The 16,067-nt window shown below is 41.8% G+C and overlaps 1 protein-coding gene across 2 annotated transcripts in view; it reads right to left on the reverse strand.

Moving 5' to 3' along the window:
• MCPH1 (microcephalin 1) overlaps positions 1–16,067 on the reverse strand; it is a 248,745-nt gene that overhangs the window by 197,048 nt on the left and 35,630 nt on the right. For both annotated transcript variants that reach the window (XM_035004310.1, XM_035004311.1), the window contains exons 4-7: positions 11,029–11,116; positions 7,440–7,554; positions 1,566–1,709; positions 604–693 (exon numbers count right to left, since the gene is read on the reverse strand). In XM_035004310.1, coding sequence (XP_034860201.1) covers positions 604–693; positions 1,566–1,709; positions 7,440–7,554; positions 11,029–11,116 — 437 coding nt within the window. The remainder of the gene's footprint in view (positions 1–603; positions 694–1,565; positions 1,710–7,439; positions 7,555–11,028; positions 11,117–16,067) is intronic.

A 16,067-nucleotide genomic window follows, 5' to 3' on the forward strand; every position in this document is an offset into this window, starting at 1 on the left:
ACTAATGCTACCATCTACATCAAGGTCTAGTCTTCCACGAAGCAGCCCACCTGAATTCTCTGTCCTCCACGTGCAAGTCCTCATGCTGCATTTATACTCAAAAGCAAACCCTAATTTTAAAACCCTAATTTTATTCTTTCCTACACTCTGCTTCTAGGCAGAAAATCTGCCATTTACCATCTAATTTTTTTTAATGATGTCTACACACCTCACTTACCCCCTTCAGTCACATGTCCCACAGTCTTTACCCATGGTGTGAAACAAGCATTTCTCATACTGTTCTCAGTAATGCACAGTTTATACTGCATGCAAGTTAGTACATACAACATGAATTTTAAAAAAAATGAGCAACTGATTCTGCGCCAAGAAATTAAATGCCTAGGAGAAAAACTGTAGGAGCCAAAAAGGAGGTTTAACTCATGCAATTTCTTATGCCCTAATTGTATTACAATACCTATTTTTTATTTTAATACCTAATTTCAGGGTAAAAGTCATGAATTCTAGTTTTTAACCAACTGTTCTTGACATCAGAAGATACTCCAAGTAAGAAAATCACCATGTTCTCATAGTTTAAATATATCACAGAAAAGAAAATAATTTTACCTGAACACAAAGTACCATGTGAAATGTTCCAAGAAGCTTCCCATGGGGAGTTAGCTGGGTTATCATGAGACTTCTCAAGCATCTGCGAAGCTGAAAACATAATCGCACACTTCATCAGATACAACTCTGACATGTTAGTAGGTGAAGCCCATGGTAAGCCAACACATTCTGCTCTTCCACACAAACATCGACTTACACCTGGTACTTCATTTCCCAGACCTACTATAAAACAATAAGCACAAAAAACTTACTCAAATCTATTGCGGATGATGAGAATCATAAAAAATAATCTACATGTATCAGGTTAAAAAAGGATTAAACCATAGGATATAAAGTTAGAAGAGATTCTGAGGGGCACCTGGGTTGCTCAGTCGGTTAATGCAGCCAACTCTGGGTTTTGGCTCAGGTCATGATCTCAGGGTCCCTGGATCAAGCCCCACACTAGGTTCTGCGCTCAGTGGGGAGCCTGCTTCTCCCTCTGCTCTTCCCCTGTTCAAGCTTGCTCACTCTCTCTTAAATAAATAAAATCTTTAAAAAAAATTTTCAATATAACAATAAAGAAAAACAAAAACTAAGGCATGAGATACTTAGTCTAAAAGCAGATTCCCTCAAAAGAAGAGCCTGATTTATTTTTTTTAAAGGAAAACAACCCAAAGATTTTAAAAATTACAAAGGGGCTATAAAAAATAGGATTCTCAACCTATACATCCAACACTACACACCGAATATATGCTTAAAATATATGCTTTAAAACTATAAACTCGACATAGGCTTTAAAAATCTCAATGAAGCATAAGATTTTCTGGGAGAAAATATTAACAAAGTCTACCCAGAAACAGATAAAAAATCTGTTAGAATCAAGAAACAACTAAAATACCTACGTAAAGAGGAAAAAAAACCCTTCTAGCACAACTTACCCAACAATTTGCCTCACTTTCACTTTATAAAACGTGAGCACTTACAGGTAGGGGAGAGGTTCTCCCTTTTCTCCTTCATCTCCTGTAATCTCTTCTCCATTAGACTATGCTGGCCGCTGCACATTTTAATTGTGGGACTATACATCAATGAGCCATTAGATTCAAATAAGAGAACAGGTATGTCATTATCTGAAAATAAACAAAACTTTATTTAGCTAAAAAAATAAAAGGCCAGAAGGTTTAATACTTCAACAATAGGATTCCTTTCAAGGAACAAGCCCCTCCCCAACACCCACAGTCTTCCTCGTCCCCTGCAACATCATTACCCACTGCTACCAACAGTCTATCTTCAGCCCACCAGCCCACAAGCAGTAACACTGGTGCGAAAACTGCTGGCTAATGTTTGCTGAGGAATGTCATGCGCCAGGCACTGGGCTAAGCACAATACGTCACTGTTTCATTCAACCTTTCCCAAACCCAGTGCATCAGATTATCAGTCTGCCCATGTAAAGATGAAGAAACCAAGACACAAAAGTTAAGTAACTTGTTTATATCCAGGATCACACAACTAGCGAGAAGGTAAAGCCAGAGTGCAGTCTGGTTCCTAAATGCTGATGAAGAGCGACAGAATACATCACCCCAAACATGTCACTTTGGCATAAGGATTATTTTGAGCAGAATGCTCTTAAATCACAGCAGGTGAAAGAAAGATGCTCTGACACTCCCCACCCCACCCCAAGCTTCTCCCTGAAGGCAGGAGATAAAACTCCCCTTTGAAAGATGCACCCCCTCCACTTTATCACCAGAGAAGGGGAGCTGACGCCAAGAGAATTCTGTAAAACAGGCCTTATTAAAGGACCTCTTATCCTCCTTTGGTTCCCTTATATCTTACTTTTCCACAATTGCCTCTCCTTGTTCAACATAAGGTTCTATGAGCTGAGAACCTAAGATGGGTGCAGAAACAGTTCTGCCTCTAGGAGTAGTGTTAACTCTAGGTCTCAGAAACCACCACCACTAACCAACCCTCTCCGACCCTCAACAGACACACATATCAACTTTGGGGTCAGGAGTCCGTCAGCCATGAAATGATGGCTAAACCGGGTGTGGGTGCACAGGTATGTGTTTTTCTGGAATCCATACCTGGCACATGCTCAAGGAGAACTTCAGGGCTCTGACCACCTCCCCTCACCCACCAATAAAAAGACCAAGAATCATTCAGCATCTTCTTTGCAACTCTTAAGCCTGCCAACATGCAGACATGTCAGTTCTATCTGTAATACCTTATATTGTAGTGTTTAAAAGGCAATTTTTATTAAGATATAAATTTGATCCAAAAAGATAAAAGTTCTTTAGTACCATATTGCCAAATTCTTTTAAAATACACCACTACTGTGGTGTAAGAAGGCCCAAAAAGCAAGAGTATAAAGCTGACAGGGAAGTGGTACAGGGCTGACCTGACCAGACTACAGAGGGCGACTGGTGCCGCAGGGCAGGTGAAACACAGGGTTCCATCCGAAATACTTTTCCTTATGATGACCTGAGGAAGTGGAAGCCCTGGGTGGGGTGTGCACCTGACTTCTGGTTTACACCCTTCTCACGCAAGTACAGCTGATGGGTGGTTGAGGACACAGCGCCTCTAGGGCCCAGTCAAGGAGCCACTAGGAGGGTTCCCATGGGGGTGATGCTTAGAGAAAGATCAGTGGAGGAGTCAAGCAATCATCCAGAAGCAGGGGGTAAGGATCATGGTGGGTAACTGGCATCAGGCAGAAAGGGATGTCAAGAGTTACTCCACGAGTCTGTCTGGAGCAGCGCAGACCAGGTAGTGAGAGGCTGTTAGGGAGGGACCAGCATGGCACCAAGAGAAAGAGGCCTGATTCTCAGGCACTGGGATGACTCTGCAAAAAAACAAATGATAAAGGCAGTGTTTTTGGAAATTATCTGGCAGCACTGTATATACAAGCTAAACGTTCTAGTCAATTCTGTTCCATTACCATGACAGATTTAAAATAAAGCTTGATAATTCTGCATGAAAAATTTCAAAATACAGAGCAGAGAATCTGTGATATGGCAATATACACTACAACAAAAAAGTAGAGGAATTAGTGCTTATTTTTATGCCATGCATTATATAGTTACCGAAATTGCTTACATGTATCACTGATGTGTTGGGATTGGTCTGAAACACTGAATTTAGGTAGTGAAAAAGGCAAAAAAGAGAAATACAAAAAACACATATGGTACTTTAGAGTTTCATGATGTTCTAAAGTATTTTTATAAATCATTAAAAGACTACATGTAGCAAAAAAAAAAAAAAAAATCCAATTTTAAAAATGGGCAGGAGATCTAAACAAGACATTTTTCCAAAGAAGACATACAAATATCCAACAGGTACAGAAAAAAGAGTCAGCACTACTCATCAGGAGGGAAATGCAAATCAAAACCACAATGAGATTCTAACCACATATTAGAATAATTATTATCAAAAAGACCAGAAATAACAAGTGTTGGCAAGGATGTACAGAAAAGGAACTCTTGTGTACTCTTGATGGAAATGTAAATTGGTGTAGCCATTGTGGAAAACTCTATGGAGCTTTCTTAAAAAATTAAAAATCGAACTTCCAAAAGAGCCAGTAATTCCAATTTTGGGTATTTATTTACCTGAAGGAAATGAAAACACTAAAGAAAAAAACAATAAAGGAAAACACTAACGCAAAAAGATATCTGCACCCCCCTCAGGTTCACTGCAACATTATTTACAAGTGCCAAGACATGGAAACAACCTACATGTCCACTATGGATTAATAAAGAAACGTGGTATGTACACACACACAAACACACACACGCACGTGTGCATGCGCGTTCACACATGCACATGCATACACACTCAGAGGAATACCATTCAGCCATAAAAAAGAACAAACCTTGCCATTCGTGACAGCATGGATAGACCTTGAGCACATTACACTGAGTGAAATAAGTCAGAGAGAGAAAGATAAATACTGTATGATGTCACTATATGTGGAATCTATAAACAAAATCAGAACACAAAAATCAAAACAACCAGCTTATGGGTAGAGAGAACAGACTGGTGGTAGTCCGAGGCCCCGGGGTGGGGCGATGAGCAAGATGGGTGAAGGGGCTCCGAAGGGACAAATCCCCAGTTATAAAATGAGTGAGTCATGGGATGTAATGTATGGCACGGTGACTACAGTTAGTAACACTGTACTACAATTTGAAAGCAGCTGGGGAAACTGGGTGTTGAAAATTCTATCATGAGAAAAAAAAATGCTTTGTAAATATGTATGGTGACAGAGGTTAACTGGACTTGTGATCATTTTACAACATACACACACAGTGAATCATTACACCATACAGTTGAAACTAATGTTCGGTCAATTATACTTCAAAAAAAAGAATAGAAATGACGCTATGATTAAACACATCAGGACAAAAATTTCCTATTTTTTGATTCCAGAGAAGCAGCCTGTTGCTACCTAGCTCTCCCAAGTTCATTATGTGATATCTGTAGCCTTGTGCAAAACGCAATCATAAACAACAGTGATTACGCCACTGTTCAAGTGCTTTAAGGTTTTACAAATGATTCAAGACAAAGAATTAAAGTATCTTGAAGCCAACTAATGCCTACACAGAGAAAAAGAAAATATAGAATCTATATAAAATACAAATAATGTCTGCGTAAAAGCATCAGGGAACTACTGAAGAGACCAGGACCAGAGGAGTCAAGATTCTGGAAAGGAGGAGCACTGAGAGGCCAGCTGACAAGCAGTGGATGTTTTTACCCCCAGGAGGATTTACCATTAAGACCCCCGGGGCAGAGGCTGAAGGTCCGGTCTTTGACCAGGCACACAGCAGTTGCTGAGAAACAAAGACACAAGCTAAGTGCTTATCAGTATCAACAAACTAAAGAGAAAACCAAAGGCTTTGCGGCACCAGATCCCACTAAACAGGGGTAGTAGAAAACAGGTCCTTGCACGTATGTGATTTTATCTTCAAGAAAGTTGCCCAATTCTGAAGCCAAATTCTTCTGTGAAATGGTGGAAAGTTCTCTGTGGTGTATTTTCACTGAGAGATGAAAATGGGAGTTCAGGACCAGTCAGGGGAAGAGATCCTAGTTATCATGCCAGGCTTTCAGTGGAAAGGTTTAGATGGGGGCATCTGGGTGCCTCAGTCGGTTAAGTGTCTGCCTTCAGCTCGGGTCACGATCTCAGGGTCCTGGGATCGAGCCCCACGTCAGGCTCCCTGCTCAACGGGGAGCCTGCTTCTCCCTCTCCCTCCACCCCTGCTCCCGCTGTCTCTCTTTCTCTCTCTCTCTCTCATAAATAAATAAAAATCTTAAAAAAAAAAAAAAGGAACGGTCTAGATGGCCACGCTCTGGCATCAGTGTCAAACCCGAAGTCTACCAAGCCTTACCAAAGTCAGTGACGCTCCTATTCACATCAGTCCAGATAAAGCCAACAAGGCCCCACTCCAACTGCTTAGCAGAGGGAACTAGAAACTTTGTGTCTAAGAAAATAATAATGCCAGGGCGCCTGAGTGGCTCAGCTGGTTAGGCGACTGCCTTCGGCTCAGGTCATGATCCTGGAGTCCCGGGATCGAGTCCCGCATCGGGCTCCCTGCTCGGCGGGGAGTCTGCTTCTCCCTCTGACCCTCCCCCGTCTCGTGTTCTCTCTCTCATTCTCTTTCTCTCAAATAAATAAATAAAATCTTTAAAAATAAAAAGGAAAATAATAATGCCTAGAGCTTCAAACATATTTTATAACTAATGACTTGCCTTCAATTACAAAAACCGTCCATTCCTACTAAGAGACAGGACGTATATGACAAAAAAACAAGAGAAAAAAAACATCATATAAAACAACACAGGCGTTCTAGATATTGCAGATAGAAGCAAAGAAAGATGAAAAGAAAAAATGTGAGTGATTTAGTCAGAATAACAGAATCTATAAAAAAAAAACCAGAAACCCTAGAACTGCAAATAAAATAACCAAAATTATGAGCTGAACAGATGGATTTTATAGCAGATTAGACATGGCAGAAAAACATATTAATGAACTGTAAAAAAAGATCAATAGACAATATACAAACTGATGCACAGAAGGGGGAAAAAGAATTCAAGTACCTCTGTGAACTCCAAGTAGGATATTTAAAAAGAAAACTGGACCAGGAGCCTCGGTGGCTCAGTCATTAAGCATCCACCTTCGGCTCAGGTCATGATCCCAGGGTCCTGGGATGGAGTCCCACATCGGGCTCCCTGCTTGGCAGGAAGCCTGCTTCTCCCTCTCCCACTCTCCCTGCTTCTGTTCCTGCTCTCGCTATCTCTCTGTCAAATAAATAAATAAAATCTTTAAAAAAAAAAAGAAAAATGGACCAATGAACATAAAATTCAAACTGCTGGAAGCAAAAAAAAGCAAACAAAAGGCAAAGTTAAAAGAAAATATACCTTTAAAAGAGCAAAAATACAACTATGGGCTAATGTGTAAATCGGTATTCTGAAAGCCCAAAGACAACGAAATGTGTTTCATTTTTTTTAGCTTTAGTGAGGAATAATTGAAAGATAAAAATTATATTTAAAGTGAAATAAAGGAAAGAATATATTATCTAACATTTCCCTATTCTAGGTAACAAAACAAAAAGACCAAGTATTAGGTAAAAACACAAAGTGAGATACAAAGTAACAAAGAAATGAACAGAGGTTTATTCTAATAGGGCTTCTTAGTCAAAATCTGTTTTTCCATAGTCATTCCTTGAAGTAAAAAGCTCCATCGATGTGGTGAGTGATGGAGACTTTGGCCCATGAGCTCACACCATGGCCCTCCTGCAGCCGGGTCCGCCCGGGCACCACCGGCCATCCGGCAGCTGAAACAGGTGCACGGGACCGCGCTGGATTCCTGGACTCACCCAGACTTCTCTTCTGCCTTTGTAGCTCTGTAGCCATTTTCTCAAATTTCTTCTGAAGCCTTTTATCATGTTCCGGTGTTTTAGGAATAAAATCTTTGGGCTGCATACACTTCCTCTGTGCAGAAAGGACATAAAAATGACTACTGTACCACAGCTGTGTAACGAGACAACCCTGTTCCCGACGCTTCTGATACCTGTCACAACACTGCAAGTACAACTTCTGACAGAGGCATTTCTTGCCCTGCATGTGAAACAGCAGTATTTCTTTCTTTCTGTGCCTAAGAACTGCAGCAGAACTGAAAGACTAGATACAAGGCTGTACGTTAAGTAGCTACGTTTTCTGAGGCATTTTCAGGATCCCAGCAATCTTAGTTTCCATGAAGGTTCTTAAACAAAATTAGTCGTTTTCCTTATTTTTGTTACTCTAAAATTATCTCTCCTCCTTCCCCGCCCCCCAAAATCGTAACATGGTAACAAAGTACAAAAACAATTATTTTCTAACTACCAAAGAAAGGAACCAATATTGAATCCTGCTTTATTGCCTTAAATCACAGTAATTCTATTCAGCCAGTAAAACCCAAAAACTCGAACTACACATACAAGGTGTGACAAACAGGATGAAGCCTGAGGCTAATGTCCAAAGAATGTCTTCGGTTAACTTTCCCACACCCACACTTGTGTTCTTGACTGAGCAACTTGCTCTCATTCATTATTTAACGAAATTTTTTTTTTATGTATTACTTATATATGACACATATAAAAAGATATGTGTCAAGCACTGGTCTTGGAACAGAAGAAGATTCTGGCTATCAGGAGCTTATACTCTATTAAAGAATGACAGAAAATAAACATCATTAATAAGTAAAATAGAAGTTATGTGTGTCAAGAGGGTTAATTCCAGCAGGCCTGGAACTGGCCTGAACTGTTTTCCCCAAAGTACAAGCACAGCATGCAATGTCCTAATGAACAATGTTGCTTTGTAACCATGAGTCCAGAGAATCTGGGAGCATTTGTACTCCCAGAGCTGGTCAACTGCCCATCACCAGTGGGAGGGCTCTGCTGTTGGGGGAGGTAAATGTACTGACAACAGGGGTACACGACCAGCACAAGAGTCTCCCTTAGGCCTCCCTGGTCCCAGGGTGCTCCCCAGATTCTCAAACATCCTTTAGGGTCCTGTGAATCTTCGTTGGCAACTGAACCCCAGCTAACTGCCACCATTATTACAGTATGTCAGAAAGGGGCGAGTCCCCCGGACAGTCAGGAAAACAGCACAAGAGTGGGATCAGGACAGCTGGAGCAGTGGGAAGGAGACACTACTGTACACAGAGCAGTCAGAGGGGGTCTCCCTGAGACAGGAACTCTGGCACAAAGCCCTACTAAAGTTAGAAAAATGGTCACACGCATGAAGTTTGGGGCAAGCATGTTCCAGATAGAGGGAACAGATATGCAATGCAATGGCTCTAAATCACAAGTACTCTTGGTGAATTTAAGAACAGCAAGCAAGAGGGTCAGGCTGGCAACAGAAAGAAGGGAGAGGGAAGCTGAGAACCTTGTCAAAGAGCCCAAAATAATATGGTCTGAAGTCATGTTCGCTTTGCATGTTCGCTTTGCAACTGCACTTAGAAAAGAGAAAGGAGGGGAGCCTGGGTGGCTCAGTTGGTTGAGCGACTGCCTTCGGCTCAGGTCATGATCCTGGAGTCCCTGGATCGAGTCCCACATCGGGCTCCCTGCTCGGCAGGGAGTCTGCTTCTCCCTCTGGCCCTCCCCCCTCTCATGTGCTCTCTCTCATTCTCTCTCTCTCAAATAAATAAATAAAATCTTTAAAAAAAAAAAAGAAAAGAGAAAGGGAATGTTTTCAGGCACAAGTGGACATTTAAATGAAGTAGGTAAGCAGTCATTACTTATGCTTCAGATCAGGGAAAATGACCAAGATTAATAATATGCAGCACTAGTCACTGTGTCAAGAAATAGGTACACTGCTGGTGGAACTGTTAAAGTGCATGTACATTTTGACCCAGTCACTTCATTTCTAGATAATCCACCTGGAGAAATAAACTCAAACATGTCACATAAACAACGTGCTTAGTAAAAACTGACAATGATTTAAGGGTGCACAAATCCAAGAAAGACACACCGATGCCATATAATAAATATGGAAGAGTGAAGAGCTACTATATACTGTCGTGAAATGGTTAAACACACAGTTACGTGAAGAAGAAAAAAACAATCTCCCAAACGATACACGTAACACAGAACCTCACTGTACAAATGTGTGTGTGTGTGTGCGTGTGTGTGCATGCATCTGAAGTGTACGTGTACTGAAGACCATCCGCAAGGACCCAAGTCAAACCAAAAATTGCTTATTTTGAGGAAAGAGACATTAAGAGAGGTATTTGCCTTATCTGTGTTTACCCAATGTTTTACGATGAAAATATACTCATATTATTAATATGTTTTTAAAATAAGTCCTTGGGCGCCTGGGTGGCTCAGTTGGTTAAGCGACTGCCTTCAGCTCAGGTCATGATCCTGGAGTCCCGGGATCGAGTCCTGCATCGGGCTCCCTGCTCGGCGGGGAGTCTGCTTCTCCCTCTGACCCTTTTCCCTCTTATGTTCTCTCTCATTCTCTCTCTCAAATAAATAAATAAAATCTTTAAAAAAAAATAATAAAAAAATAAAATAAGTCCTTTACTTCTAAAAGGGTAGACACAGCTATTGCTTGGCGTTATCACTTAGAGTGGGGACTTAGAGGCTCTAATTCACCTCTAATCGAAGGAAATCTGGACAGAGACTGGAGTTGTTTGTCCATCACTCTAATTGAAGGATAATCTGGACAGAGACCGGAGTTAAGTTTGTCCGTCACCGCCCTGCAAATCCCAGCTTGCCCGAGATGAAATGTCTGAGATACAGAATTCACCATTTACAGAAAATCTGAGACGCCCACGGGACCGTCTTCCTTAACCTACAGGAAATGTATGGGTCTAGTCTGTCTAACTCAGTTTGGACAAAGTCTGCAAATCTCCTCCCCAACAGGGATCCTCACGTGAAAACAAAGCAACTCTGACGTTTCCTAGTAAACCAATTTACCTCAAATAAAGAAATCACAATTAAAACTTTTAAATAATAAAAGAGTAAAAATGTTATGGATCAAATGTGAACTAGACCTCAGAGGAAAGCCAGTGTCTCTATGTTTGCACTTAATTATTTAATAAATAACTTGGGTATTTCTGCATCCGACTTTTGAGATTTTCCAGCTAAACAGCAGAACAAAGGTATTTTGCTGCAGACATAAAAAACTGAATTCTGAAGCAGTTCCCAGTGCACCTGTATGTCTGCTAGTCTCTTGGCAACTTTTAGTTTTCCACTGGCCAGACACAGCTCTTCCACTTCTCACAAATTACATCAAAGCATTTAAAGGATACACTAATGTCTGTAACTTTCTTAAAAACCCTATGTGGAAAGAACAGTATCATCAACTCCAACACTTAGGACACCTCTTAATATATAATATATATATTCCACAAAGTGTCATTTTCTAGGAAAAAAAGAATGAATACATTCATAACTGCCACTGTCGAAATCACATACTTACTTTTTTTTTAATTAGGCTTGGTAGGTGTTCCCTAGTGTTAGCTGCAGGGAAGAGTGCTTCATCAATGTGTGTTCCAGCCGTCCGGCATCTGTGTAATTAAATTTACAGAGCATAATTTGTTCCTGTTATAGTCACACAGCATCGCATCAGCGCATGTATCAGTCAGCAATTTAAGAGATGCACAGGCCATGTGAACAGACATGACTTTTACAGTAAGTACATTTATAACCAAATACAAAGGGCAATATAAATTCAACTTTCCAGGGTGCCTGGGTGGCTCAGTTGGTTAAGCGACTGCCTTCGGCTCAGGTCATGATCCTGGAGTCCCGGGATCGAGTCCCGCATCGGGCTCCCTGCTCAGCGGGGAGTCTGCTTCTCCCTCTGACCCTCCCCCCTCTCATGCTCTCTCTCTCTCATTCTCTCTCAAATAAATAAATAAAATCTTTAAAAAATAAATAAATAAATAAATAAAATAAAATAAAATGCCTGGAGGAGGGGCGTCTGGGTGGCTCAGTCGGTTCGGCGTCTGCGTTCGGCTCGGGTCATGATCCTGGAGTCCCGGGATCGAGTCCCGCATCGGGCTCTCTGCTCACCAGGGAGTCTGCTTCTCCCTCTCCCACTCCCCCCTCTTGTGCGCTCTCTCTCTCATTCTCTCTCTCAAATAAATAAATAAAATCTTAAAAAGATAAAAAATAAATTCAACTTTCCAAAACAGTCTCTCTACAGTGTTTTTAAAGCGTAAAGGAGAAGTGAGAGGCAGCTAAGGGAAGCAGTTTTTATGCAGTAACTTCAGACTTGTAACAGCCTTCAGACTGAGGAGAGCGGGGCACACACACAGTATAAGCATATGCTCTTAAATGAATAGTAGAAGAGTAAACAGGACATCAAAGGAGTAATCTAGAGCTAGAAGGGCCCTAAAGAAATTCGGCCAGAAAGACGATCTTGCCCCTAAAACTGGTGTTTCAACGGAGAGCTGGCTGGGCGATCCCAGCTTCGCCAGGCTGGGCCCCACCACCCGCAACTGTCTGTCATCAGTCTGTCACTTCCACTCTCCCTACACTGCCTTCACACCTCCCTGCCTGTCTTGGGAATCCCCCGACCATTACCTACTTCCAAGCATTCAGACGCTCAAATCTAAACAATTACAATAATTTTCTAAATGATCTCCTTACCTATAGTTCCTACTCTTCTCATTCATTCATATTATTACTGAAAGATTAAGCTTAAAACGTTTTATTCATCTCTCCACAACCCTGATCAAAAGCCTTCAATCATTCCTGTGTTTACAGAATAATCGTACTTACCTGTTGTTTCAATCTTTTTAAAATACGGCCCCTACACGCATCTCCGACTATATTTCATAAACCTGTCACTGTTCAACATTTAGTATGCAAATGACAGTTGAAAATATAATTAAAATACAATGCAAAAAAAGAATAGGGAAAATATATCAAATTCATATAGAAAACTCTCTTAAATATATTAAGAATAAAAACAAAACTTCAGAAACGTAAATATGATGCTGTATACTATATATAATACAGTATTTCTCATTTTAAGCAAAGTCTGGAAGATTACACACCAAACTGACAATACTACTTATCACTAGGCTAATGAATCTCAAAGTGTAGTCAGAAGACCCCTGGGGTCCCTAAGCCCCTTCTGAGGGCATGTGAGGTCAGTACCGTTTTTAGCACAAGAAGGCTTCATTTGCCTTTTTCATTTTTCTCTCATGAGCATACAATGGAGTTAAAGCTAACTGTGTGTGTGTGTGTGAGATCCCGATACTCTGCAGAGGCAGACAGAACAATGCAACTGTCTTTTATTAAGCCAGCCATGAAAGAAGTTTGCAAAAAATGCAAAAAATTTAAAAAAAAAAAACACAGCACAATAATTAAAATAAGAGAACAACAACAAGGTAGAGCAGAAGCCAGAGAGAGAGCGCACAAGTGATACTATGAGAGCCAGGAGAAGCTTTAGGTGGGAGGCGACCACCAGATTAAATTCTGATGAGGAAGCAGATTTGGGGAGGATGCAGATCTTCCGTCTGGAAGAAGAGCACAGACAAAAGCCCAGCAAAGCGAACAACAGCATGGCAATTCTGGGAAAACAGACACCACTTGGTGCGACTGCAGTGAATGCACTGGAGCGAGGATACTAAGGACAAGGAGGTCACACAGGTCGCCCTGAGGGCTGTATCTGCTGCCAAGCTCATGAGCTTCAACGGCCCTCGTGCTGTGGGTCCCAGGGTGCTAGAAGAGGTGGGGGGCCCTGGACAGGCCACTCTGCAGATGTGTTTCAGGACAGGAACACTGAGGGCAAGGAGTCCGGTCAGGGACTGTGGGGGTAGGAGATGCCGCAAGTTTCACCAAAGCTGTGGGACTGGGTGGAGATCTTTGAATGAGCAGTATTTAGAAATAAAAATGGAATGTTCTTGAGCTCTTGTTACAACTGGTGGACTGAGCACATATGTTTTTCTCTCCTGCCCCCGAAACCCCATTCAAATGAGAGTAAAGTAAAACAAAATGACACAGACCAACAGAAATAAAGAGTAGATAAGAGATGTCTGGGGAACTGAAAAGCAAATACAGAAAAGGAAACCCAAGCCTGGAAGCTGGACGAGGGAGGACAAGGGACTGAACTCCTCTCCTCAGACCTCAAGGGCTCCGGCAGAAAGGGGGGGGTCTGAGGAACAGCAGCCGCACCCCTAACTGTGCCCACAGTCAGGGCCACTGAACCCCACTCGCTCCTGCCACCAGAGCAGGTGACAGGCTCAGTTTTCAGACGACTAGGACCAGGAACGCGCTGGACTCAAGGATACCAGGCTGAGCTCAGGTAGGACAAAGTTTCACACAAAAGGAAATATATCTGTGTGCATTTTCAAATTCAGCTAAAAAACAACTTTCCCAGTTGTAATAATGTAAAGCAAAACGGCTGATTTAGCTCATCAGCTGCGGATTTTATTTATCAAATCAGGAGAGAAGCAGTGTGGGTGCAATGAGTAGGGGCACGTACATGGTGTGGGGTCCCCCAGAACATGGCCACTTGAAGAGCTAAATTTGCATTTCCCAACTACAAAGTCTAGACAGTGTCGGAAACTGGAAAGTAAGGCAGCAGTGGGGCCACGGTAACTGGGAGTACAGAGGTCCAGACAGAGCTGCAGCAAGATGCATGGGTGGAGAGGTGTTACCCCTGGGGAACAGGAACTGGGGGAAGGGGTTAAAAAGGGACCACTGTTTCACTACAAGCCTTGTAATAATAGCTGACTTCTCTCTTTCCTGTGTGTGAGGGGCCCTCTCTCCATAACAGGATGGGAACAGGAAACTAGGCATTCTGATTCAAAGGGCTCTGGCTGGCACAACAGGGAAAGAAATGGCACCTAAACCAAGACAGAAAATGAAGTCAGGAGGTAGTTAACAGAAGACAGCAAGTTCTGCTGTGCTTCATCCACAAGAATTCGCCCAGTAGGCAGTCCCACATGTAGGTCTGACATGGAGAGGGCATACTGAGAATAAAGACAGAGATGTGCGTAAAATTCAAATCCCTTCCACGGCCCTGCAGGAACACATCCCTGCCTCTAAGCTTCCTCTCCCCAGAGATCCCAACCATGGACACTCTGAGATCCTCACACACACTGGCATCACCCCGTCTCAGGCCACGACCTGTTCCTCAGAAGACTGGTCCCCAAGTCTCTGAACACCTAGTTCCTTCTCATCTTCTGTGCCTCAGCTCACAGGTCACCAACTACAAGAGGCCTCCACAGCCATTGTCAGGACAAACGGGCGCCGTGGCTAAGACCCTCCTGTTCCCTTCAGGGGAATCACTAAACCCTGCACTTATAAAACTTGTTTCTTTCATAAAAACTAAGTTTCATGAAGGGAGCAGATACGCCTGTCTAGTTGCAACAGTAACCCCCTGGCAGAGAGTAAGTACTCAAAAGATATTTTCTGAAGGAGCAAATGTCATCACTGTAGAAAGAGACACTTTGACCTCATCTTAAACACACACATGTGCACGCACACATGCTCTAGGTTACAGAACTAAACATAAAGGCCAAAACTATAAACTCCCAGAAGAAAATGGAAGAAGAGATTCACAATTTCGAAGTAAGCCAAGACACTCAGACAGAATATCAAAAACACAAAGGATAAAAGAAGAAAATGAAAAACTGCACTTCACAAAATAAAAAACTGGTGTGTTTTGAAAGACACAACAAAGAAAATGAAAAGTCATCACAGACTGAGATCAGATATTTACAGTATGCGTACCTGACCAAAAATATTGATATGAATAATATCTAAAAATCACCTGTAACTCAATATCAAAAAGACAAAAACCCAATTTTTACAAATGGGCAAAAGATTTAAACCAAAGACAAATAGTCACTAAGCATGTGATCTTACACTTAGTACAAGCCATCAGGGAAATACACACCAAAGCCAGAGGGGATCCTCAAGTGTATGATTAATTGATTTTTTATTTTTTTTAAGAGAGAGAGAAAGAGGGATCATGGGCAGGGCAGGGGAGGGGAGGTGACCTCAAGCAGATCCCTGCTGAGTGCAGAGCCTGAAGCAGAGCTCACAACCCTGAGATCATGACCTGAGCCAACATCAAGAGTGGGACGCTTAACTGACTAAACCACCCAGGAGCCCCTGGTTAAATGATTTTGACTCTTATCAAAATCAGTGACAAAAGTCACTGGGAAAGAATCATCTTTTCAACAATGGTGCTGGGACAACCAGATACCCACACAAAAAAGGATGAAATCAGACCCCTACCTCACACCATGCACAGAAACTAACTCCAAATGGATTGAAGATCTAAACTGTCAGAGCTAAAACTATAAAATTCTCAGAAGAAAATATAGAAGTAAATCTTCCTGATCTCGGATTTGTCAATAGTTTCTTAAATGACCTCGAAAGCATAAGAAACAAAAAATAAACTGGACTTCATAAGTATTAGAACCTTTTGCTTCAAAGGAAACTGTAAAGGACATACACAAAAACAACGACCCACAAAATGGGAAAAAATACTTACAA

The sequence above is a fragment of the Mirounga leonina genome, unplaced genomic scaffold (assembly GCF_011800145.1).
Source record: "Mirounga leonina isolate KUSES-001 unplaced genomic scaffold, KU_Mleo_1.0 Mir_128, whole genome shotgun sequence".
Lineage (NCBI taxonomy): Eukaryota > Metazoa > Chordata > Mammalia > Carnivora > Phocidae > Mirounga > Mirounga leonina.